The 24,941-nt window shown below is 31.6% G+C and overlaps 4 protein-coding genes across 8 annotated transcripts; 2 read left to right on the top strand and 2 right to left on the bottom strand.

Moving 5' to 3' along the window:
* The first annotated feature begins 4,262 nt into the window (after window positions 1–4,262).
* Window positions 4,263–5,978, top strand: LOC130812955 (UDP-glycosyltransferase 73C3-like). Its single transcript, XM_057678612.1, has one exon. The coding sequence runs from the start codon at window positions 4,375–4,377 to the stop codon at window positions 5,830–5,832; it is 1,458 nt and encodes a 485-aa protein (XP_057534595.1). The 5' UTR covers window positions 4,263–4,374; the 3' UTR covers window positions 5,833–5,978.
* A 2,113-nt stretch (window positions 5,979–8,091) lies between these two features.
* LOC130813197 (beta-amylase 1, chloroplastic-like) lies at window positions 8,092–13,341 on the bottom strand. 2 transcript variants are annotated; one of them, XM_057678961.1, is made up of 5 exons: window positions 12,574–13,341; window positions 9,525–9,735; window positions 9,331–9,441; window positions 8,399–9,216; window positions 8,092–8,152 (listed from the first exon to the last, which is right to left on the bottom strand). In XM_057678961.1, exons 1-4 carry the CDS (start codon window positions 13,179–13,181, stop codon window positions 8,410–8,412), a joined length of 1,737 nt encoding a protein of 578 aa, XP_057534944.1. In that variant the 5' UTR covers window positions 13,182–13,341; the 3' UTR covers window positions 8,092–8,152; window positions 8,399–8,409. The 2 variants fall into 2 exon arrangements, with proteins under 2 accessions (XP_057534944.1, XP_057534943.1); XM_057678960.1 differs by having other exon boundaries at window positions 8,119–9,216.
* A 741-nt stretch (window positions 13,342–14,082) lies between these two features.
* LOC130813882 (uncharacterized) lies at window positions 14,083–18,120 on the bottom strand. 4 transcript variants are annotated; one of them, XM_057679783.1, is made up of 4 exons: window positions 17,709–17,991; window positions 16,731–16,945; window positions 15,104–15,218; window positions 14,083–14,708 (listed from the first exon to the last, which is right to left on the bottom strand). In XM_057679783.1, exons 1-4 carry the CDS (start codon window positions 17,742–17,744, stop codon window positions 14,694–14,696), a joined length of 381 nt encoding a protein of 126 aa, XP_057535766.1. In that variant the 5' UTR covers window positions 17,745–17,991; the 3' UTR covers window positions 14,083–14,693. The 4 variants fall into 4 exon arrangements, 3 of the variants coding, with proteins under 3 accessions (XP_057535766.1, XP_057535765.1, XP_057535767.1); XR_009042252.1 differs by lacking the exon at window positions 17,709–17,991 and adding an exon at window positions 18,005–18,120 and having other exon boundaries at window positions 14,083–15,218; XM_057679782.1 differs by having other exon boundaries at window positions 14,083–15,218.
* Window positions 18,121–19,494: 1,374 nt separating this feature from the next.
* Window positions 19,495–23,834, top strand: LOC130813889 (protein RGF1 INDUCIBLE TRANSCRIPTION FACTOR 1-like). Its single transcript, XM_057679793.1, has 3 exons — window positions 19,495–20,192; window positions 20,772–20,987; window positions 23,498–23,834. Exons 1-3 carry the CDS (start codon window positions 20,019–20,021, stop codon window positions 23,699–23,701), a joined length of 594 nt encoding a protein of 197 aa, XP_057535776.1. The 5' UTR covers window positions 19,495–20,018; the 3' UTR covers window positions 23,702–23,834.
* Window positions 23,835–24,941: the final 1,107 nt, after the last annotated feature.

Here is a 24,941-nt window from a genome sequence, read left to right as displayed (position 1 = left end):
TGGCATGTATGTACTTGGTGTTTCCTATTTACTATATTCCTCAAATTTTATCTTTTGATTATGAAATTCGTTGTTGTTTCTTAAGCTTTAATGTTTCTAAATATTCATTGTATTATCTATACATCCCACAACTAGTCTAGATAAGATTAATAAGAACGTGCAGATCCAGAGCAAGTAGTTTTGAAATAGAAGTAAAGTAAATTATTAGGATAATTAAAAAAAATGAGACTAATTATTTATTAGAGAACAAGTAAATAAAGGATAATATTTCAGTATCCCGTATAAGGGAGGATTCGAATTGGGGGTTTTTCTTTTTCTTGAAAGAGGTGGACAAGCCATACCCAGTACCCTCAAGGAGAGAGTAAAGAGCTGTTGTCATTTAAAGCGTATAATGGTCATCGCAAATAATAAGTCAATTAAATCAAATAAATTAATTAAATTAATAATTAATTGGCAATATCCCAAGATTGCAGAAGATTCTGTTTTGGTATCAGCTCAGGTCGCGGCCCACGACATTACTCGTGGCTCGCGAGTTCGCTTGGTCGCGGCCCGCGACTTTCGCGCTAGTTTTTGCAATGTGCGTTTTATTCGGTTTTGTTAGTTATACAATAACTACCTACGGTTAATATGGTTATATTAACTGAATTATTGGGATGAATTGATTACATATCGACATTGATTTGTAAATCGATGTTGCGGTTCATGAAGTGACATATTACTTCATGAATGATTGTATGCTTTTCTATAAATATAGAAGACACGTATAAGTTATTTCTTACATGAGATGTATATGGAATATACATGCAATTTCTGATTTTTCTTTTCTTCTCAAGTACTTTACATAGAGAACTTGCAACCCTTGATTATAAATTTTCGTTTCTTCTTCCACTTAAGTTTTTTCATATCGTTCTAAGTTCCTTGTGCTGGGAATTTAGTGTAATTCTTTGTATCTCAGAATATATTTCAGATTTTTGCCGAGAATTAATATCAAGTTCACATACAAAATCTTCTTGTTACTATGTTCGATATATGGTGTTCCCGATGATGAAGCTCTCATTTGGTGTATGTAAAGCAAAGGTTTGAACTTACCATATGTTTTGTAACCTACTAAGTTTATGTAACTTTATTTCATATGTTTGATTAATAAAATTAAAATCACATATACAACAAAAGGTATTCGCGCAGTCAAGAAATCGCTGTTAATACCTGCATCCGGTATGGGTGGAACTCTAAACCTTTTACTAGGGGTGTCAAACAGGTCGGGTTGGGTCGTTTTCAGGTTCGGGTCATATATAAATGGCTCAATAGACCCTTGACCTGAACCTGACCCATTTAATTAAATGGGTCAGAAATTGAAACCCCGACCTGATCTGTTGCAGGTCGGGTCAACCTGCTAATGACCCATTTAACCTGCTTTTTTTTTCAGGTCATTGAACCCATATATTTCAGGTCATTCATTTGACCCATTTGACCCAAAAATTACAATATTACAAAATTACAATATAAAAACTAATTTATGGCTAACACTGTAAAACATTACAAGCTTCATCCATTAATGGAACACAGTATAACATACTTTCATCCATTAATGGAGTTGAAAATCGAACACAGTACAAGCTTGAATTGAAGATCAGGAAGATTGAACTGAAAAATCTGAAAAATCACAAAAATCGAACACAATCCAAATCAGAAAAAATCGATCAAAAAAAAATCAGAAAAATGGAAAACAAAGAAATAAATCAATAATTCTTACCTTGGTGCCGCCACAGAGAAGAGGAAGGAGAAGGCGCACTCCAAAGTCGCACAGAGAAGCAGCAAGCAGGAGACTGGAGAGTGGAGAGGATTTGAGGAAGGCGCCGCAGTTTTTAGGTTTTAGATTTTTAGGGTTTTTGATATACCAGTAAATTACACATCAAAATCAAAATTGGGTCAGAAAACCAAAAAATGGAGTAAATAAAGAAAAATGGAGTAAAATCAAAATCAAAACAGAAAAATAAAATCAAAACAAATAAAATAAAATCTAAAAACACAAAAAATTAAACATCAAAATCAAACACAAAATCAAACATCAAAATCTAAAAACACAACGATGGAAATAGCAGTTCCAGCAATGAACATCAAAATCAAACACAAAAAAATCGAACACAATCCAAATCTAAAAAAACAAAAAAAAAAAGAAAAATCGGACTTTTATGTGTTAATAATACTTACCTTGGTGCCGCAGAGAAGATGAAGGAGAAGAGAAGAAGCTGCCGGCGAGAAGAGGAAGGAGAAGGTCTGAAGGTGTAGGCGATAGGTCCCAGAATCGCACAAAGGAGAGAAGAGGAAGGAGAAGAGGAAGTGAGGAGGAGACGGTAGGTCTGAACAAATGTTTAAGGTTTATGTCGCAACAAAACGGCAAACAGAGGAAGTGAGGAGGATGTATATCAATATATCTGATATATTATTGAATTATGATTTTATGACTTTATTTAAAATTTTCAATGAGTTAATAAATGGGTTAAACAGGTTTTTTTCGGGTTTAAATATTCAACCTGAACCTAACCCATTTAATAAACAGATCAGGTCGGGTTGACCCATTTAATTAATTGGGTCAAAAATCTAAACCCAAACCCGCTAATTTCGGGTCGGTTTCAGATTAGGTTAGCAGGTCAGATCAGCTTTTGTTAGTCCTACCTTTTACTCTAGATGCTCCATTAAGCCACAAGTCCTTTTGATTATTACATAGTAAGTAAATTTGAAAAAGAAGACAAGGAGCTAGCTGGCCGGTTAATTAATCGTTTAACTATACGTCCTATTATAGGTTATATATTATCTATGGATCTTGCCTTATAGGGTAATAGGGTTATATGGAATCAAGCTTCATGAAATAATAATTGGTTGGTTAAGAATTTTGTAAGCAGGTGAAATAAGAGCACCGAAGAATATAGGATACTTTTAGTGGGAGTCAAATATTCAAATTAGCATGTGTTAAGACTCATTCTTATGTTTTTTATTTCATACATTTTGATATAAAATGACGCAGAGCCTAGAACAGTCTAAGCGGTCTAGATATTTCTAAATTAATAGAGTCTACAATATATTATAAGATTTGATTTCAAGTTAGCAATGCTAACTTAATTTTTTGATTAAATTGGTTGTTTGATATGATATCAGAAATCAATATAACAAAAAGGTTAAGAGTTCAAATATCATTTACTCCCACTTCTAGTGGAATATTTAGCTTTACGCATGAGGAGAGCATATATTTTGTTCACACTTCTAGCCTCTGGGCTTCTAGCAACTAGCTGAAAGAGCCCATGCGTGAGAAACAGTTTGATAAAATATAGTATAACAGGTTCTTATGAGGCTTCAAGTTCAACCACTAACCTTAGTTTTTTTTGATAAATTGATTTCTTAACATAAATGAGTATTAAAGACTATGAAAAGGCTTTGCGTACAATTAAATGGTTAAATGAGTAAACTATTTGATGGGTAGATGTAGTTAAGCAAACAAGGAAAAAAAATGTTAAATTAAATGGTTCATAAATTTGCATTATATTGCATCCAAACTATAAGAAAAGAAAAAAGGCTAGTTGATGTGTATAAGCAAAATGAAATGAACCAATCATTATTAATTTTCAAGAAATGCACCAATCATAAATACTACTAAAACGTGAGCCATTACATCACAACACCTTCAACATCATCCATTATCAAAATATATACCCCGTCTATTTAACGGGTTAGTACAAAAATTTATACTAATTTGCTTTAGACTCTAATAAAATAAAATAAAATAACTTATGATATCATATACACTTATTATTTATATAAAGTTGCAAGAGTATACTCAATCAAAAACATTCTCTTTATTAAATATCATTTAACTAAATTTCTCAAAAAGTCGAGCTAGTCTATCTCAATTAGAGATAAAATATCACTTTTCTATATAATTATGATTATGGTTTGATTTTAATAAAAAAAACACTAACTTTCATACCATAAACTATAATAATAATAATAATAATAAAGGTAAAGGACAATCCCAGTTTCCGCACAAGGTAGGGTTCGAGATGGGGGTTTTCCCCTAACTGATACCAGTGCCCGGTAGGGGTCGAACCCTAAACTTTCTACTCTACATGAAAATGCTATATCCATTAAGCCACAAGCGATAATAATAATAATAATAATAATAATTATTATTATTATTCCTCACTGATGCATCTTTTATATATATATATATACATATATATATATATATATATATAGTTAGCAATACTCTTAACCCTCCAAATTTCACTTCACTACCCTTTTACTTGCCTTCATTCGTCTCCTTTTCTTCCCCCTCTCTCTATCTACATTATCAAATTTAAGCTTCTTATTAACACATAAATGGCTAGCCAAGAAATCAAACTTCATGCCATTGTTATCCCTCTAATGTCTCAAAGCCATCTAATCCCCATGATTGACTTATCCAAACTCTTAGCACAAAGAGGCCTTACTGTCTCCATCATCACAACCCCACTTAATGCCCTCCATTACCAACCAATACTCAAATCACCCATTAACTCAAACCTCCAAATTCACCTTATTCCTCTTCATTTTCCATGCAACGACGTCGGTTTGCCTCAAAATTGTGAGAACCTTGATAGCCTACCATGTCCTAAATTAAAAACAAAATTCCTACAATCAAGCTATTTACTCCAAAACCCATTAGAGGATTACCTTGTAAAGGTAAACCCAAGTCCTAGTTTTATTATATCTAGTCTTCCTTGGACTCATCATGTTGCACAAAAGTTTAATATTCCAAGATTTGCTTATCAAGGTGTTTCTTGTTTTACCCTCTTTTGTTCACATAAAATGATGGTTCATAAAGTGTATGAAAGTGTAAAATCTGATTTTGAACCATTTTATGTTCCTGAAATCTTGGATAAAGTTGAGTTTACTTATGCTCAATTGCCTAAAATGATGAAGAAAAATTGTAGTATTGATGATTGTGATGGTTTGAAGCAAATTCAGGATCAGTTTAAGGAAGCTGAATCATCTGCTGAAGGTTTGTTGGTGAATAGTTTTGAAGAACTTGAGTTAGACTATGTGAAATCTTATAAAAATGTGATGAGGAATGTTTTGTGTGTGGGCCCTCTTTCTATTTCAAGTAAAATGAAAAATGAGGGAAATTTTGAAGGGCATTATTGCTTAAAGTGGCTTGATTTGATGAAGCCAAAATCAGTTCTTTATGTTTGTTTTGGTAGTCTTTGTCATTTGATGCCTAAACAATTGATTGAGCTTGGAATGGGATTAGAGTCATCTAATTGTCCATTTATTTGGGTTATTAGAGATGTTGATTATAATGAGGATGTAATGAAATGGCTTAAAGATGAAAACTTTGAGAGTAGGGTTCAAGGAAGAGGACTTATAGTCAAAGGGTGGGCCCCACAAGTATTGATATTATCTCATTCAGCTACTGGAGGATTTTTGACTCATTGTGGATGGAATTCTACTTTAGAAGCTATATGTGCTGGTGTGCCTATGATTACATGGCCAATGTTTGCTGAACAATTTTTTAATGAAAAATTTATTGTTCAAGTGCTAAAAATTGGGGTTAGAATAGGGGTTGAGGTTTCAATGCAATGGGGAGAGGAGAAAAATGATGGGGTTTATGTAACTAGAGAATGTGTGAAGAATGCTATTGAGAAACTTATGGATGGGTGGGAGATAGGACAAGAAAGAAGACGTAGAGCAATAGAATATGGGGAAAAAGCAAAAAGGGCAATAGAAGAAGGTGGTTCTTCATACTTGAACATTACTTCATTTATCAAGCATGTTCAAGCAACCAATGCAAACAAGTGACAACATGCATGTACATTGAATTATGACAATGAAGTAATTTGCCCAAGGTGAAATGTATTACTTCTTGGAAATGTATTACTTCTTGGAAGTGTTTTTCATAGATTAATAAATGTATAATTCTACAAGTTATTTACAAAAATATTGATAATGATTATTTATTATTAGCATACTTGAGTTCGTTTATAAATATTTCATATTACTTTTGCTGATTAAATTATAAATATTACGAGCCTATCTATCACTTTAAAGAAAATTTAAAAGCTAGAATATTATTTAATAATGTCTATTGTGTAATATATAAAATATTGTGATAAACTTATGAAAATTGTAGTAGGGATTTTTGTTATGAATAGTGTAATTTGAGTGCACAAATTGATGTGTCCATTCATGTGTGAAATTGATGAGATGGAATCTTATGACATTGGTTAATAAGAGAATTAAGTGAGTAACTTAATGTTTATGGTGGTTAAGTGTGATTTATTTATTGAAGTAATAATGGGAATTATTGGTTTTAATGGTGTTTAATGAAGAAGTGCAAAGGGTTTTGGAAGATGTTTTGCTCGAGCAGAAACTGACAGAAAAGATATTGAAGGTCACTCGATCAGCTCGCTCGACCGAGCGAGCTCTTGGGTGGGTCGAGCGAACAAACATAATGTATCCATAAGCTGCATGTAGCCCGCTCGACTGAGCGAGCTCTCTGTTCTGGTCAAGCGGTTCTCTGATGCGCCTAGGATGCTGTTTTTTGTCTTTTCAAGCCCTTAGAGCTGTTTCAACTCATTCATTATTCAGCATTAAGCATGTATTAAGAGAGCAATTATCATTGAGTGTACTTAGTACTATAAATAATGAGCTCTCATACTCATTCAAGATTATCATCAAACACAACCCCTAAGCCAAACACATAGCCTATTGTTTTTATCTCTTACTCAATTGTAATACTTCATTTGTAAGAGTGTTTTACTCCATTGAAATAATATAAACAACAAACTACACACCACGGAGGACGTAGTCATGAGTGAACCTCCTTAAATCATTGTGTCAATTTTGCAAATTTGATTTTATCAAACGTTTATTAGTTTATTAAAATTATTATCATTCATCAAAGTTTTTAACATCGTATCGATCTTGGTAAATTATTTCAATTTTCATAGATTAAAATATATAGTTAATAATTAATGATATGATAACTTCTTACAAAATGTTTTTATAGAATACTTGAGAGGCATGATAGGTGTGTTTTAGTTGTCTTATCTGCCGTTCATCCATTGACAATATAAAAGTTTTGTTTTGACCTTCTGAAATATATGAATATCTTAATTTAATTATTATTATTAGGTTTTTATAAATAATTTAATTTATCATGAAAAAATATCGTGCTTATTATCAATCTAAGAATATTTGTTGAATATTTCCCTTGAAATTGTTAATTTTCATAAAATGATCAAAATTAACTGTGTTTGATTGAAAAAAAATCAACCACACAAAAATTTATAATTCAAGATAAGTTAATTAATACTTCCTCCAATCTAAAATACTTGGTACATTTCGATTTTAGGCACTATTTATCGTTCAAGCTTATTTTATATATTGCGGCGAATATGTAAGTAAAAATATAGTCTAGTGGGATCGTCTAATCGCATACTTTCATAATATTAACATTTTATAATTTTTAGATGTTTATAATTCGACATATAAATGAATAACATATTAAATTGAGTAAAAAGTCAAATATAACAAATATAATAGAACGGAGAAAGTACAACTTTTAAAACTTTAATCATCAATTCATCATAATTCATACCCATTGGTTATTGAAAATTCTTGTGTCCGTTATAAATTTCAAAGTGATAAACAAACACAAAAATTTAGTTCCTAAGAATTTTATGAAGGAATAAATGATTTATTAGGAAATGTAACATCATGTGTTATGAAATTTCAGTATCAACCAAATAAGTTGATATACACACTATATAGTACATAGTTTAAAAATAACCGATAAAGTTAAAAACTAAAAATATTTTATTAAATTTTTAACTTTTAAGTCTTTTACAAGATAATAATGTCAGAGTTACAAATTGACGTATTGGGTAAAGACTTTTCCTTTTACACCATAAAGAGTCCAAACATAATTCTAGCACCATATAAGAAAGACCTCCCCTCTTTCTTAATTAATATCCTTTTCGTCCAATAAGAAAAAGAAAATCATTGGTGAAATTATTAAAAGATTAACATTTACATAAGAATGCTTGAATCAGATTGTCCAGACAAGAATAACTTCTTCCAAAATTTTCCATCTCAAAATCGTCCATATTAACTTTACCTGAAAAATTCACATAATAAAACAGACCTCAGCAATAATACAGATGGTATACTGTACATATTATAGAAATACAGTATTAAAGTTTAATACTCATCTTCATCTACATAATAGAACAGTAGAACAGTAACCCTGTCAATAAATAAAGAGGGTACTGAAAGATTACAGAAATAAAGGATCTGAAATTGAAATAAAATTAACATAACATAAAACTATTTGTGATTTCTGGCAGTGTGCTTAATGTTGTACCCTTAAAATTACTAGTGCATTAGAGCAACAGCCGCCTCTTGAACAAGTGGCTGAGTCATATGTACGAATTGCTCAGCTTCTCTTTCAACTTGCTCCCAACACCGGTGCACATCCTTCCCTTCTTCCATCTTCTTTACAAATGCGACAAATTTTCTCCAGTTATCGGCTTGGAACAAGTCCGGGTTCATCCTCAAGTAAGTGAACGCGCACATATCTCTGTCGCCTGAATTTTCATCCACTTGCAGAGCTGAGGCCTTCAGAATCTGCTCATGGGCGAGTTCATCATATCTCGGCAATGCATTCTCACCGGCTAAGGGGACACCGGCTCGTTGAGTGGCCAAAACAACTTGCTTTACAAGCTTCTCAGGAGCACACAAAGCATCCTGCGGCTGTTCGTAATCCCGCATCTCGATGCAGGTGAAGTTGAAAATGGCACCATGACGACCTAGCATTTGGGCTATTGGAAGGTATCCATCGCGGAACCTTGTGTTGTAGTAACCAGCAGTTAGTTCAGGAGCATGGGATCTAGTTCCGTAGTGCCAGTGAATGCCAGCGATTTTTACCGAGATTTTGACACCCTTTTCCCTGAAGATTTCGGTAGCTGAAGAAAGAATCCTCTCACCATGATCTAAGAGCATTTGGGAGTACCAAGTGAGGAAGAATTCACCATAAGGAGTGCTCCAACCTCCATCTTCCTTACGGAAGAACTGGGTGTCTTCCGGCCAGTTGTTGTAGTGGCCAGCATCAGTCGGACCTGAATGACCCCATTCGGGTTTACCAGCAGCTTCTGCAGCCGCTTTTAAGCTACTAATCATGTACTGAACACAAACAAAACATAACCAATCAGGAAAAAAGACCACTATAAATGAAATCATCAAAAATTAACATTAAAAGACTTGGAAAAAAAAACATCAATTAAGGGCAATTTTTACCTTATCAAAACATTGGAAGGCTCCAATTCCAGGGAACTTCCATACTCCATCTTGCTCTGGATATGAAGGGTAACGTAGCTCACCGGCAGGACCCATCCCAACTTGAATTTCCTGTATAAAAAACATTTTTGTCACGGATTTGAAACATAGTAACTAAAAAGTTTTTTGAACTAGTTTTGGAAGATGGGTTTGACCACAATAGTTTCCCCTAGGAGGTGTTGGAACTGATCCCGGAAAGCACGCATGAAGTCGGCATAACACTGCACAGGCGTCCGCCCTTTCAAGACAGGGAGAGAATCACAACCAAGGGACACATATTCAAAGTTCCTTCTCCCCCATTGATCAGTGTATGCAAGATCCGGATCGTTGTGCATCTCTTCCACTACCCATTTTGGCAAAGGGATTCTGCACATACAAGGAGCAAAGCAAGATCCATATAAATCACTAGATCAATATCATTCACATTCACTAGATCAGAAAACATAGAGTTAGATCCAACACAGGGAATAAAAATCCTTGAACGTACTATGTGACTAAGAGTCATGCACCAGTAGACCAATTTCGGAGACTTTCTTTGCACAGTTTCCTCTTTTGGTAAGGTCATCCAAAATTCTCTTTTAATCTTATTTGCACAAATTCATCCTTTCTATTAATTCGTTCACTTTTTTTTAATATACTTGTTATACATCTTTATAAAATAGTGCAAATCAAATGGGATGGAGGGAGTATTTTTTTCTAAAATAGTGAAAAGTCACCTTTCAGAATTTTCGAAGGAAAATCAATTACATGCTCCCTTCATCCCATTCATTTAACATATTTGCTATTTTGATCCGTCTCAGTTATTTTGCATTTTTTTAATTTTTGAACAATGGTTCACCATTTTCTCTTGACCACATCCATACAATTTATTCTCTTCTAGTTTTATCCACACATAATTTATTCTCTCTTTATTTATTATCAAATATCAACTTATTTCTCGAGTTTGATACTAATTTAAAAAGGGTTGAGTATATTCACATTAAATGCCTCAAAATTGAAGAGGCAACTAGCTAATTTAAAGATTTGAAGTGGGAATGAAAGCAACCCATAACCCATAAAAATAGAAATGTCCAAAAGCAGCAAAGTCTTCCCACTTTTGTAATTACTTCAACTGACAGAAGCCTCACATGAAAACTGCCAAAATAATCACTTTAGTTTCCGGCCCTTTCCCAGTCCCCACCATTCAAAACAAAAACAAAAACAAAATTTTATGGTCACAAGCCTCTAAAAGAACCGTGTACTCTTGGCCACCCAAAATTTTCACGCCAAGAAAATCTACCAAAATACCCAATCTTCTATCTCTACAATCAATCAAAATTGAATTGCATCTCTCAAATCAATTATTTTAGACAGAACAAACTAGGTTCATCCAGAATGTTCAAAATGTCTAGGAAATATAACTTCATTTTGAACTGAATATAAAATTACAAATGACCCGTCTTCAAAGGGATAACATCATTATAAATAGGTTTTTTTTCATTAAACCAACTCTTCCAAAACCTAAAGTTCATAGTTCAAGGTCAGCTCCATAATTAGTAATATATTCTTATCAATATTATCGGAAATTGATGGAAGTACACTACCTTAAAAACTCAATCCCATTAGTATTACTTTAAGGCTAAATTAATAGTAGTATAATGAATTAATGATCACTATAGAAAATTATCCTTTAGACATTATTATCTCCAACTTAAACTCTTTAACTAATGAGCCAAGCTTAAACATATCTAAACTAATAGTCTCTAAACTAATAAACCCTTGATCCTCATTATACTTGCTATTCTTTAACAGTTTAACTTATCAACTTATTAACCTAAAGCACATTAATTAAAAACTAAACTTATGCAAAAGTATTAGACAATTAGTCCTTGATTGAGCTTGTCAAAATTTTGTTAGTCCGCATCTGAACTTATAAGCTCTAAGCCTCTAAACCAAATTTATAGAATGCTATTCATCATCAATGATGTTTTAGTTCTTATTTTTCTGTATACGAAAAAAACATCACTAAATGAAACCTACTTCAAGTTTCAACTATTGTAATTTGGTTTAAGTTATATACTCTTAAGATTTATCAGCGGAAATTGCCCTTATCGTCCTTAAGTAGGCCTATGACACCACAATAAAAGTTTTGGAAACAAACTTATAAACCCTTGATCAAACCTATCTAATTTATAAGATCATGACTTTACCAAGTACACTACCAGAAATTCCCTTTTTTTAATGCAACAACACATGTCATTACAAAAAACGCCAAAGTTGTTGCTATAAAAAGCTTTTGCAACGAAATTCATTGTTTCATTTATAAATGTTTGCAACTGTTAAATTGGGTTGAACTCATTGTTAATGTTAGCATATAATTAAAAAAAGATGCAATACACTTTAATTTATCAATGTGTGATAAACCATACCAAACATGCAAACCCTATCAAATTCGCACGCAAGAGTAATAAATTAGGATCCCGGTTGATTAGCTTTGATACCATATTAAATAGAACCATACTTATTATCAATGCAACATATAATTAAAAAAATACAAAATATACACATTTTACAAGCCAAGAACATATATGCCTACACCATATGACAAGGGGCGAACATTTTAATGACTAAGTATGTACACATCTTTAATTCATTGAGGTAGAACAAACCATCTCAACAGCGACAACTTTTGTTGTAGCAAAAGAGAAGTATTTTTACAAAGAGAAGTTGTAGTTGAAGGCTTTCCTTACTAACTAATAGATATTCTATTCTCATCTGTAAAATAATCAATTCCATCTTTTTCCCCCGTGTATACGAGATTCTCTAGCCTTACTTCAAAAATTTATCTAAATTATGATCCCTTACCTCAATTGATCTTATGAGTTGTAAACTAAGCTATGCATGCCCTACTGATCAATATGCTTAACAATACAACATCACCTGTTTTCATACTTGCATTTAAACATAGTAGGAAGAAAGCTTAATTCATCGCCTTTTGTCTTTCAATGCATTAGTAGGAATATATAATATTAATATATAATGAAGCTAATTTCTTCTCCTCATGCGTGAATTCTCTATTTTTTAGAAGAGATTTTTAGTTTGTTGAGATAATTCTTGTTAATAAGTTTTCGTCAACATTGCATAGTTCATACCATAATACTAGCAATCAAACAAGCATTAAAATTAAAATATAGGGACAGATTAGGGAGGTTGACAAATACTTACGTGACGGAGTCACCAACATTACCACCACACTGATGAAACGACATAACTGCCTGAACTTTCAAGCCGTGCTTCTTCGCCATCTCCAACAATTCAACATACCCACCCCAATTATACTCCCCTGGCTTTTCCCTCTCCACTAATCCCCACCACACATCCATCATTATCCCTTCCACTCCCGCACTCTTCAAAGCCTGCAAACTCGCATTCATCGCTTTTCTCCTGTTCACACTATTATCCATCTTTACACTATCCAACGGCATCATCACATAGACCGGAACACCTTTTACACTCTTATCCTTCACCGCTTTTCCACCTACTATAAACTCTTTCTCATCAGCCGCAGTTTCCACTTCCGCTACGGCGGAGAAGGCTTTACACGCCGCCGTTAGATCCGCCCTTATCGGCGAAAGGCATGGACTCACCGGTGGTGATAGAGCGTCCGTTAGGTTATCGCGCGTGACTTTGCATTTTAACGATGGTGCTGAGGGTTTCCATAATGCGGATGTTGCAACCGTTGATATTGATGTTGAATCGGCGGTAGTGGTGGCTTCCACCGTTAATGGTGTTCCTGAGAGAGCGCCAATCTGATGTGTAAGACTCATCGCCATCAACGTAGAACTTGTACAACTTCTAATGATGAAATTTATGCAATGTTTTTTGACCGTTGATTTGGATTATGATGTTATGAACTATAATTGCTTTTTGGTTACACATGGTGGGTATTTATAGAAAAAAAGTGGTTTGAGATATGAGAAACTGGATGAGCCTTTGATCTGTGGACACGTGTTAAAAGATGGGCACGTAGACGGACGGAGATTTACAGGAAGATTTTACGGTTAAGATTTATTGTAAGCTCGTGAATCTTGGAGGGTAGTTTGATACGCAGCGTTTACGAGAAGAAAACATGAGAGATTTGGACACGTGTCATGTGGTTTAATAAACGGGTGCGTCGTCGTTTTGCTGGGATGGATCATGAAGAGTTGAGAAGTGAGGGAACACCGAAAGTGATGAAAAAGAGTAAAGGACACGTGGCGAATTTATAGGCGTAAAACGGTGATATGTGGTCATTGTTTAGATGATGAAGGAAAAGCATAAGAGAGAAGCTGCTTGGTTCCAAAGACTTCGGTTTGTGTTTGAATTTGAAGCTTTCTCGATTTGGAGATATTTTTTTTATGAAGTGGGGATGACAAAAAAAAAAAAAAAAACTTGAAAATTTTTTAAAGAAAATAAATATATACAATTTTAATTTTATATTTAATTAATTTGCCTTTTAATTTTTAACATTAACTCTAATTTAATTAATTTTTGCATTATACATCTTATTTAATTTGCAATCAACCTTAATCAAAAAGATTTTAATTAGAACGATATAATAGTTAAACAAGCTGATTATAAGTTGAGTTTTTTGCTCATTTGAAAATTTAGTCATACAAGATTAAGTTTTGGATTGGCATTTAGTGATTATCTTAGATTGATCATCAAGTTAAATTGAATTCATGATTGGTATAATAGATTTTGCATTCGAGTTTAAAGAGTTCAGACATCAAATATCAATTTAATTCACTTTACATAAAAGACGATTATATTCAAATTCGAATCATGTCACATACAATTTCACATAATAAGCGTTTTTGATTTAATGAGCCATTATAGATTTCTCCGTCATTTCCCACCATTTTCTGTTAAACAAATTGTTGGAATAGGTAAATATGAACCTGATTTTATGTTTAGAACTCAAAAAAAAAAAAAACACATGATTGTATCAGAAGACACCCCTAAACCTAAAGATACAACCACACATGTACAAATCTGTGCATGCAAGGAGCCCCAAGTAACAACACAACAAACAAAAAAAAAATAACCATCCAAGTATGCGCTTGTGATAAACCATTACACTGGACGTGGTTTAGCAACATGTATCATTGCTTGGTGGTGATACAAAGCTGCAATTTTTGTAACAAAAATCGTCAACTTAATCTCCTTATCAAGGAACTGGCTGTTGAGTTTTTTCGAACATAAAATCATCGTCGATCTTTGTTAATCGGAGGGCCAACAAACATCCCAACAAGTAGTAGTGGTCGTGAAAGTTGTTCATATAATCATATGAGCAACAAACATGCTCAAGCGAGCAACTCCTACAACGACAAAATATTTCAGATCCAAAGTACTGGAGTCTGGAGCACAAAGATGAGATTCCAATGGTGCATTGTACGGTCTTTTGGAAGCCATGTGTTTTGGCTTTTAGGAAACTCAAAGAATGAATCCTGTGAGCCATTGAGATCTTTAAGAAAGGTTTTGGAGACTGAATTCATAGTGTGGTGAAGCCGTTGAAGCTTGTTGATGCTTATCAATCTCCAAGAGAAACTCTTAAGTTAGAGTGAGAAGGGAAAACCACTATTTAAGAGGAGAAAGTTGTTGATCGTTTTCCATCGTTGTTGGGTTAGGGTAGCTCATCTCGTTTAACTGTCATTTAAATGTCTGACAGAATCATTTCTTTCAAACAAATTTCCTGCATAGCAGAGCATGGTACCTGGCAAATTGTGCAGAAGAGACTCTGATGTGTAGCACTACAGCAGATCTTTTCTTTCTTCTCCAGGCCATTTAGTTTCTCCAAGGCTGCAGCTAGCTCAGTCATCCAGATGATTCTGCACTTGAACAATGAAGATAAACAGATCATGATCAGTCTCTTTTAGACATTATAATATACTTCTACTACTTTATTAAAGAGCATTACTTCTCCCGAAGATGTGAGATCATTTTGGAAGAAATATTGCACTTCAATTTATCAAAACTTACAGGCAAGCTGGAGCATTTCCTTATGCAATTTATCTCATACCTAACCATTATATTTCAAGAGGAAAGGGGATCAGAAGCACTGTTCAGATAGATTGATCAATTATCAAGTGCAGATTGCAGTAACATTTTTAATCTGAGATGACAGTCCGACATGATCCAAAGGGAGAAAAGGGAATTGAGAGTCGAGTAACTATTATACGAAGTAGGTTTGAAAAGTCAGATTCTGAATGGAACAGGGAAGACTTGGAGTTTTGCAAATTGGATCCAAGTCCGATCCATTGCCACCCCAATGTCAAAAAACATACTTGGGAGTTTGGCAGTTTTGTCTCTTAAAATTTGTTGCAGCTCAGAAATTGAAGTCAGAGCTTTATGTACTTGCAATAGCAAATTCAAAGGCATACAAAGAGTAATAAACTAGTAACAATGGATGTCAAATCAAAATATAACTAGATCACATACATTTTTGTTGAGCCAATGAGGTATCGCTCACCATAGTCTATATACTAGCACTATGTTTGGATAGCATCTTTGGAGAGAAAAGAAGGAAAGGAAGGGGAAGGGAGGGAAGGGAAGAGAAATGAAAGGGAGAGAAATAAAAGGGAATGAACTCTTGTTTTTTTAAGGAGAAAAAGGAAGGGAGATAAGAGTTTTTCCTTCAAATCTTTTCAACTTTGGAAAGATTGATACATTAACAAAAAAAAAACATCCATCCAATCCCTCTAAATCTCTTCCTAGTTCCCTCCCATTTTGTTATCCGAATAAGGGATCCTTCATCCCTCCAAGGACCTCCCCTTCCTTCCCTCCATTTTCTTCTATCCAAACACTAGGTCATTTCAGTTCTATAACCACTTCAAATCTAGTCCATGACAACATAAGGAGACTCGGGTATCATAACTCAGTTACAGCACTTTTATTTTCTTTAATAGTAGTAAAAAAAGACATCCCCCCTCCCCCTGCATATTACAACATAACAAAAAGGGGACTATCATCAAACTCAAAATGGGTCATCCATGATTCACCCCAGCATATGAGCTTCCAAGAAAGTTAGACTTGGGTGAAAAAAAATTCTTGGAAAAAAAGGCCTTTTTTGTTATCATCCCGAGTATTTTAGGGCTATAAAGTATAAACAATCCACAGTACACTATGTCTTTCAAGAACTTCAAATTAATTCGATAAGTAGTTAAGGGTGGAGCCTGGAAGTGATCCTAAACATCTAACCCACTAGATGGTCTGAAACACATTGACTTGGCTATACTTCAAACACCACACAAGTTCATACTTATATAATTATAACATGTGTAATTGTTGCAACCAAGAATGATATATATCAGATCAGAGAAATTCATTATTAAATTTCGTACTTCACTGATAAGAATATTCCAGTAGCTCCTGCAGATGACACATTTGACAGGGACAGGCCTATCAAATAGTGTTTGTATATTACTGCTTCTAGAGGCATTGCTACCCCCCTGTAGATGGTCGAGAAGAACTTGATGGATTGACTACAAAGGGAGGGTAATGTGAGTGTCGAGGAGCATCCTTTGGACAAGATTGTGAGTCTTGGTCCTGAAATACCCTGTGAGCGATCAACAAGCAGGCCACAATCAATTAATTTACATGATGAAACTATGTGCAAAACCAACTAGCTCATCACATAAAAACATAAATGAATGACAGTTGCCCCATCCATTCTTAGATAGTAACCTTCATGTGAATAAAAGACAGGAATAAACCATTCATGTGAATAAAAGACAGGAACAAAAGAATGATCACACATAGTCCTACTCTTGCCACTTTCTAGAGCACATAAAACAAACACCAAGATTTTGAACAAAATGAGGTAAATCAATCAATGATTAGAATCTACGTCGAGCGGACAATACTGGACTGTTCCCAAATGCTGTGTAATAGGTCCACTCCCCGTATACCTTCATAAGTCCCTTCTCAATATCGCCCCATTCTCCTCCACCAAGTCCCCATGACCGCAACACCAGCACCTTAGCCTACTTCCGCTTTCCCATTTAAACAGCTAATTTTCAGTTCTTTTACACTTGTAATTCGTTAAGTCCTCCAATTAATACCCCTCATTTCAATTCCAACTGTCCCCAAGGAACGCACCCTTATTTGGTAGCAAAATCATAAAATTGACAATACATTGACTACTCCCAACCTAATTTTGCTTGCAAAATCTCAAATTTTTTGCTACCTTAGATTTCATACTTCTAAAAAATGCATCAAACAAACACAAATTTTGACTTGGGAAACATCCCTAAACAAGGGTTATCTGATTTTTCAATTGAAATATGATTATCCTACTAGTAACAATATGCAATTCATACCTCAACCAAATTCGATACAAAAAATTGGTATAGCATTTCTTCAAATATCTATTTTATTACATTTATCAAAGAGTGGGTACTTCAATTTTGATTATATTACTTTCCGGGAGTTCAAATGAGAAGAAAACCCTAATTGCATCGCTAACCAATAAGACAAAATGTCAAATAGTACATATAATGAAGAACAAACAAAAGCTAAGAAATATCAACTAATGAAAATTGAAGTTAAATTACTGAATTATTCAGACTTGCTAATAGCTTGAACAGTTTGAACATGATGAAGATTTAAGAAGTACCAGAATCTAAGCGTCGATTGTGAAAGCGACAGACCGAGACACAAATTTGGCGCAACAAATTGCCGACATAGACAACCAAACGACGAGTTCGGATCTATCCATTTCCTAAAAGAAATAGATAGTAATTTGCGAATTACGGCTCTAATATAGCATTTATCCAAATTACAATATGTTAAATTTTTTGTGACATACAGTCAACAAAGTATCAAAGTTATATATTTAGACAAAAAATTATAGACTTCTGACCAATTAATCTAAAATTTTAACCGCCAAAATGATCGGAATAATGTAATTTGGCTTGAACCAGCAAACTTTGATACTATCGCAAAAAATAAACATTAAGATTGTAATTTATAAATATGCTAAACTTTAAGACCGTAATTCTCAAATTATTTTTTTGAAAAAAAAGAAATAGATAGAACTTAACTACACTTAGTGCCCGCACGACAGAGACTTTATCAAATTTTCTAACATATTTGTATAGACTATAAAATTAAAATTTTAAAGTAAATATTAGATTTTAATTATAGAATTGAATAATATATACAAATATACAATCTCGAATCCAAAAATTTACACTACACTTACGATCTCAATCCATTGTTTTCATACGCATGAACACATCATTGATATTCTTGTTTATACTTCTTTCCTATTACTTCGATGACACGTTTGGTAGTCAATACTAAATGATAGAAGTGATAATAAAGAGTTAGTGTAATATATTTTGGTAAGAATATCTCTTAATAAGTTTAATGATCATATTTATTATTCTTTAATAATCTCATTTTCTTTATAAATTTACATCAATACATTACTATTATAAAATATGGTATAAGCTGGTAATAAAAAAATTGTGGACAAAAAACTTTTTTATAATTAATTTTTCATTACTATAAAAATAACATGATATATATCATGAAAATTTACTTCACAAATCATTTTTATTCCCACCGCTTAATATTAGTTACCAAACGAAAGGTAAAAAAACCTCCTTTATATATTTTTATTTTTATCAATCTCTATGGCAAATTAACAAAGAAGAAATTCTTTCAAAATTATAGAATTAATCACAATAATAGTGTCTAAATTATTGTAAGAGATAATTTTTCCCAAATTATTAGCATATAGATTTCTTGTTTTGAGATGATCTCATTGAAAGACCACTCTCACAAATATAGCTCAATAATAATACTACTTCCGGTCTCTAATAATTGCTACAGTCACTGTAGTTAACTACTATACATTAACTGATTTTATTCGACATATATTTTTCTGAGTTTAATGTAAAATATAGTCGAATAAAATCTTATTTGATTCATTTTCTTGCACATATTTTATAACTTCTTAAAATTTTGTTACTTTATAAAATTAAATATATTAAAATTTAAAATAATACACTAAATAACCTAAAAACTAAAAATATAGAAACTATTAAAAATGATCAAAAGTTTTTTTTAAAAAAAGCCCCATACGTTGCCTTAACCCAGTGCCTTAGAAATCCTAGCAGTGGTGCCAAACAAATAGACGCAAAGAAAAGATCCAAAAAGTAGCGTAAGCGCCAAACTCAATTCCAACTCTCTTTCTCTCTCTCCCCTTTCTTCTCTCTCTTCACAATCAAATCATCGATCATGATTTATCATCATCCACCAAACCCAATCTCAGCCCTTGATTTAATCATCATCTTCTGTTATATCAAATAGCTTGCTAGCCCTTTAATTTGTTGTTGAATTCTAAGTTGCAGTTTGTTTAAGTCTCTTTTTTTCCTCTCTTTCCTTCTTTTCCTCCCTGTAAAATTCTTCATCATTAGGGAGAATCCAAACACCTTTTCTCCAAAGAATCCCAAATACCTAATAATTATTAATACCCTTTCTTTTTCATTCTTTATAATGCTGTAAATTGATCATCACATTCAATGTACAATCTCATTTTACATCATATGATCTTCAAAAAAATAAGATAATTACAAAATAACCCAACTCAAAAAAATAATAAATTTAATTATTCATAATCAATGGTTGTTCCTCCATGGTTAGAACCATTGTTAGGTAGTGCATTCTTTCACATTTGTAGAATCCATGGAGATGCTGCAAGAAGTGAGTGTAATATGTTTTGCTTAGACTGTCATTCAGATGCTTTTTGCTATTATTGCAGATCTTCTAGACACAAAGATCATCAAGTTATTCAGGTGGGTTTGATTTTTTTTTTTTTTTAAGAAAATAATACTTTTTTGGTTCTGAAATACTCGCTACATAACAATTTTTTACATTATTTATCATTTAAGTTTATTTTATATATTATAGCTAATGTGTTAAAAAAATATAGTCAAATGAGATCTTATTTGAATTGTCTAATCGCGTATTTTTATAATATTAAGTTTTTATAATTTTTAAATATATATAATTCAATATATAAATAATCAAAATATGAGATAATTGAAATGCATAAAAATAAATGTAGCAAGAATAGTAAAAGGTAGAAAGTAATAATTAATAGAGTATGTAGTATATTATGGACTATGTTTAAATTTTTAATTGTATTGATTTTTTATGATGGTGTTAAATTAAAGACCAATGTGACAATAATTACGACATATGATGAGGATTTGTGTTGCATTTTTCTTTTAGTTGAAATGGCTTAGTGCGATATATGTGGAATTTTAAGTTTTTTGAAAATAAAATATATACGCCATAATGATATTAATAGATTATTATATGAGATTATATATATAATATGTATTGATCAATTTAGTGTGTATATAATACAGATAAGGAGATCATCATATCATGATGTAGTGAGAGTAGGAGATGTACAGAAAGTGTTGGATATAAGTGGAGTTCAAACATATGTGATAAACAGTGCAAGAGTTATGTTTTTGAATCAAAGGCCGCAACCTAAATCAGGAAAAGGTGTTGCTCATTTGTGTGAGATTTGTGGAAGAAGTCTTTTAGACCCTTTTCGCTTTTGCTCTTTGGGATGCAAGGTATATTACTCTATTTTTTTATTTTTTATTTTTATTTATGTAGTCGAGGCGATCTATATTATTATCGAGATTAGTCTTTTGATTTTTATTGTAAAAAATAAATTTAAATATATTTTTTTCTTTCAATGTGACAATAAAATTTTATTCAATCGATTATTATAATTGGTTTGTTATGTTGAGATTTTAAATTTTGCATTGTTGCTTTTGATAATTTTTTGAAGGAATTAAATGATAAATTGAGGATCTTTATTGAACTATTTCCTCCAATTCAACACTAACATTTCTTTTACTTTTTGACACTATTTATCTTTTACTCTTAATTTGTGTTTATTTATTAATTTATAAGTTAAAACATAGTCAAGTGGGATCTTGTTTAATTCGTTTTAATGCGAGAATTATTCATATCAACTTTTCATAATTTTTAATTATGTACAATTAGAGATATTAAAGATTGAATAAATGAATTAGATAAAATGCATAAAAAAATGGGACAATAATAGTAAATTGGAGGGAATGATATTATTGCTTGACTAAAACACATTCTCATTGATTATTCCCACTTCTTTTACATCTTTGTGGAAATGTTAACTTTAAGTAAACATTTTTCAAAAGCATTTAATTATTTGGGTCTTAAAGAACAAAAAATAAATTATTTATCAGCTTGTGTAATTGTATGAGATCGTCTCATTATGAAATGAGTCCATATAATCAGTTAATTTTTATAATTAATTTAATTACTCTAAAATTTTAAATTATTATTTTAAGATAGTAAATGTAATTTAATTCAATCGAATAAAAAGACTCACTATAAAATCATCTCATTCAATGATAATTATGAGGTCATACGTATAACAATTTCACTTTAATTAAATTGATGTAATTTACTAGAACATAAATATTATTGTAATTAAATTTGATTGATGATCATGATGCAACATTGACAACTCATCTAATGGTCATAATCTCATGCCCACATGAATCATAAATTAATGACCCACATGATGCAACTCTCTAATTGGAAAAATGAGAAAACAATGGGGAAAAAAAGATAAATCAACATCTATATATATATAATTTGGTTTGTTAATTAATTATTTTTAAGAGTATTATTATGAATAAAGTCCTTCATTGATGATCATATAACCATCACCACATGCAGTGTCACACCATAGCCATCCCCATCATGCAACCTAACCAAACAACAAATACTTAATATATTTGATAACGTAAAGTTGAGTTCCTCTACAATTTTAGAATTTCCTTATAATACTTGTGTTTGCTTGCTCTTGCTACAATATGCATTTATCATGTCTATATCAAGTGGTAATTAGTTATCATCAATTTCTTGGTATGTAACACAAGTTTTTTTTTTTTTTTTTTTTTGGTTTTTTATAAAAATGTTTTTGATTTTTAAAGAAATTCCATTTTTAGTGCTTTAAATAATACTATTATCATGTGGAAATGTTCTCATAAAGCAACCTTATGTACCAAACATGGACAACAATAGTCTATATTATTGATTGAACTTTCTTTCAACTTCCTAAAGCCTTGTGCAAGTTTTCCATATTGGGTGTATCGATAAATTATACTACCTCGTATTCAGCATAAATATTTATTGAAATTTTTATATTATTTATTAATTATTTTAAAGTTGTATTTTTAATCTAAAAGCTATAATAATGTCATTTAATATCTTATTTGATTCGTTTCAAAATCAACTCATTAAAAAAAATTTAATTATGCACAATTAATAATGTTAATGATAGAAACAATGGATCGGCAAATGTGTTTAGTCATACGGGACATTTAGGTCGAATAAAAAGGAGTACTATCTATATAGTATATGGTTTTGTGTTCACTTACTTTTATAAGATACATTTTTGTTTCAATTTAATTGTTACATTTTCAGTTTCAAATAAATCATCAATTTGACTAAAAACTAAGTTTAGACTCTAGATTAAGCTTATGCTTAATTTCCTTTAAATTCATAGATTTACTCAGGATAAATATGACATATATGTATTTCTAAAGGATTGTTACTTTGTGTTGTGTTACAATTTAGACAAAATGTTTTGGTAAATTTGAAATGCTAATTAAATTTCAATTTGACAACGTTATTTAGTATTAAGCTTTTTAAAAGAAAATTTTATATTTACTATTATTATTGTATTTATTATGTAAGTTGATTTTGCATTCAATATTCTGAAAGAAAATTATGATTTACATTGCTAAATATTATTATTATAATTATAATGATTAATTTGTGAATTACAAGTTAATATTTAGGTTTTTACGAATTACAGTTATCAAAGTATTAATGTCCAAATCACAGGATTTCAACCATTTAACATAAAATTCATCCAAATATTTTAGACATTGATACTTTGTAGACTGTAATTCGTAAAAAACTTATCGAGGCTATAATTTACAAAAGACCTATACTTTAAGGCTGTAATTCGTAAATAATTGTACTGTAATTAATATGTTGATGGTGGATTGAAATGGATTAGCTTGTAGGAGTGAAAAGGAATGGGAATACAAGCTTTGATATAGAAGGGAGTAAGAGTGAAGAAGGGATATCAATGACAAGAAGTAGCAGGAGAGATAGAGAAGCATTGCGTGAAGGCTCACAACAAGGCATATACCCGCCCACGCCTCCTTCAAGTTCAAGAAGAAGAAAGGGGATTCCTCATCGAGCGCCTTTCAATTCTTAATTCTTTTTATTTATTTATTTAATCTACTTTATCCGATTCGACCTGACCTGATCTGATCTAATATGATTCGATCATTTAAAAAAAATTAATCATTTTAATTGAGTTTAATTACCCTCAACTAATTTTCATTTTCTTTATGTGTTCATATAATTTTCAATTTATTTGTATGGTGTTAGTTGGGGTGCATAATTTTATTTTGTTCTCCTTACAAGTTGTAAATCTCTTTCATCATAAATTGTTGAATTACTTGTGTTTTGGAGTCTTGTGATTTCTAACCTACTTTGGAAAAATTAAAAGAACAATAGAAGTACAAATAATGAAAAAAAAGGAGGATATTACTCAATTAGAATTTTTTTTTTGAAATTTTAATTTAAATGCATTTTTATTATGTGATTGAATAAATATATTGTTCAAGTTTATGATAATAATAAAGAACGAGTAGATAATAAACACTAATGAAAACTATAACTTTAGGCATATAAAAAATATTGTATGAACTTGATCCATATTATTTTAATCTATATCAACCATAATAAATATTAAAATACTAAATATTTATGTAAAAATTTTCTCTCAATACTTCAAATGCAACGAGCATTATAAAATAGATAGAGTAATTTATATTAACTTTTATTACTCTCACTTTAGTTTAATTTACTTTCTTTTACACCCCATAACTTAGAAAAAAATATAAAATAAAATATGATCTAAAACATTATCAGTTCATCTTGTATGAGAACGTCTCACCATGAGACGGGTCCATATAATAACCTATTTCAATTGAATACTTTAAGATCATAAGTAATCGTTATAAGGTTATAAGTAATCACTCTAAGACTATAAAAAATAATTATATTAAAATTATAAGTGATCACTTTAACATTATAAGTGATCATTTTAAGACAAAAAATATATATTAAGCAGCCTAATAGAATAGCCTCACCATAAAATCGTCTCATTTAAAAATCAGGATAATTTATTTTTAGGTTGAGTTTAGTGAAGTCTACATAATAGGACAAATACTTTTATAAAAATTGAGAAAGGGGATGATTTGTTGAGTATAGAAAGAAGCTTTAGTGCTTTAAAAGGTGGACGCTCCAAAATTGTGATTAAGAAATTATTAAAGTTGAAAGCTTTAACAGAGTTTCGGTTATGTGGATTCTAAAATGGGCCCACAAACACATGGGCCGTTTACACAAAAGTCCAACTGCTGTTATTAGTATGTTTAAGTAGTAAAATA

This window comes from Amaranthus tricolor, chromosome 5 (genome assembly GCF_026212465.1).
Source record: "Amaranthus tricolor cultivar Red isolate AtriRed21 chromosome 5, ASM2621246v1, whole genome shotgun sequence".
Classification (NCBI taxonomy): Eukaryota; Viridiplantae; Streptophyta; class Magnoliopsida; order Caryophyllales; family Amaranthaceae; genus Amaranthus; species Amaranthus tricolor.
Note: the sequence above shows the minus strand (reverse complement) of the source record. Positions and strands in the feature narration are given on the sequence as shown.

What these genes read in the sequence shown, in the direction of transcription:
- LOC130812955 (XM_057678612.1), top strand. Translation starts at nt 4,375, where the DNA reads ATGGCTAGCCAAGAAATCAAACTTCATGCCATTGTTATCCCTCTAATG.
- LOC130813197 (XM_057678961.1), bottom strand. Translation starts at nt 13,181, where the DNA reads ATGGCGATGAGTCTTACACATCAGATTGGCGCTCTCTCAGGAACACCA. An exon ending in AATGTTGGTGACTCCGTCAC is followed by an intron (nt 9,736 to 12,573) that starts GTAAGTATTTGT and finishes TTGTATGTGCAG; the next exon opens with AATCCCTTTGCCAAAATGGG. An exon ending in TCCTAGGGGAAACTATTGTG is followed by an intron (nt 9,442 to 9,524) that starts GTCAAACCCATC and finishes TTTTTTATACAG; the next exon opens with GAAATTCAAGTTGGGATGGG.
- LOC130813882 (XM_057679782.1), bottom strand. Translation starts at nt 17,744, where the DNA reads ATGCTATACCAATTTTTTGTATCGAATTTGGTTGAG. An exon ending in TTGTATCGAATTTGGTTGAG is followed by an intron (nt 16,946 to 17,708) that starts GTATGAATTGCA and finishes GATCGCTCACAG; the next exon opens with GGTATTTCAGGACCAAGACT. An exon ending in GGAATATTCTTATCAGTGAA is followed by an intron (nt 15,219 to 16,730) that starts GTACGAAATTTA and finishes GTTCAAGTGCAG; the next exon opens with AATCATCTGGATGACTGAGC.
- LOC130813889 (XM_057679793.1), top strand. Translation starts at nt 20,019, where the DNA reads ATGGTTGTTCCTCCATGGTTAGAACCATTGTTAGGTAGTGCATTCTTT. An exon ending in AAGATCATCAAGTTATTCAG is followed by an intron (nt 20,193 to 20,771) that starts GTGGGTTTGATT and finishes TATATAATACAG; the next exon opens with ATAAGGAGATCATCATATCA. An exon ending in TTTGCTCTTTGGGATGCAAG is followed by an intron (nt 20,988 to 23,497) that starts GTATATTACTCT and finishes GAAATGGATTAG; the next exon opens with CTTGTAGGAGTGAAAAGGAA.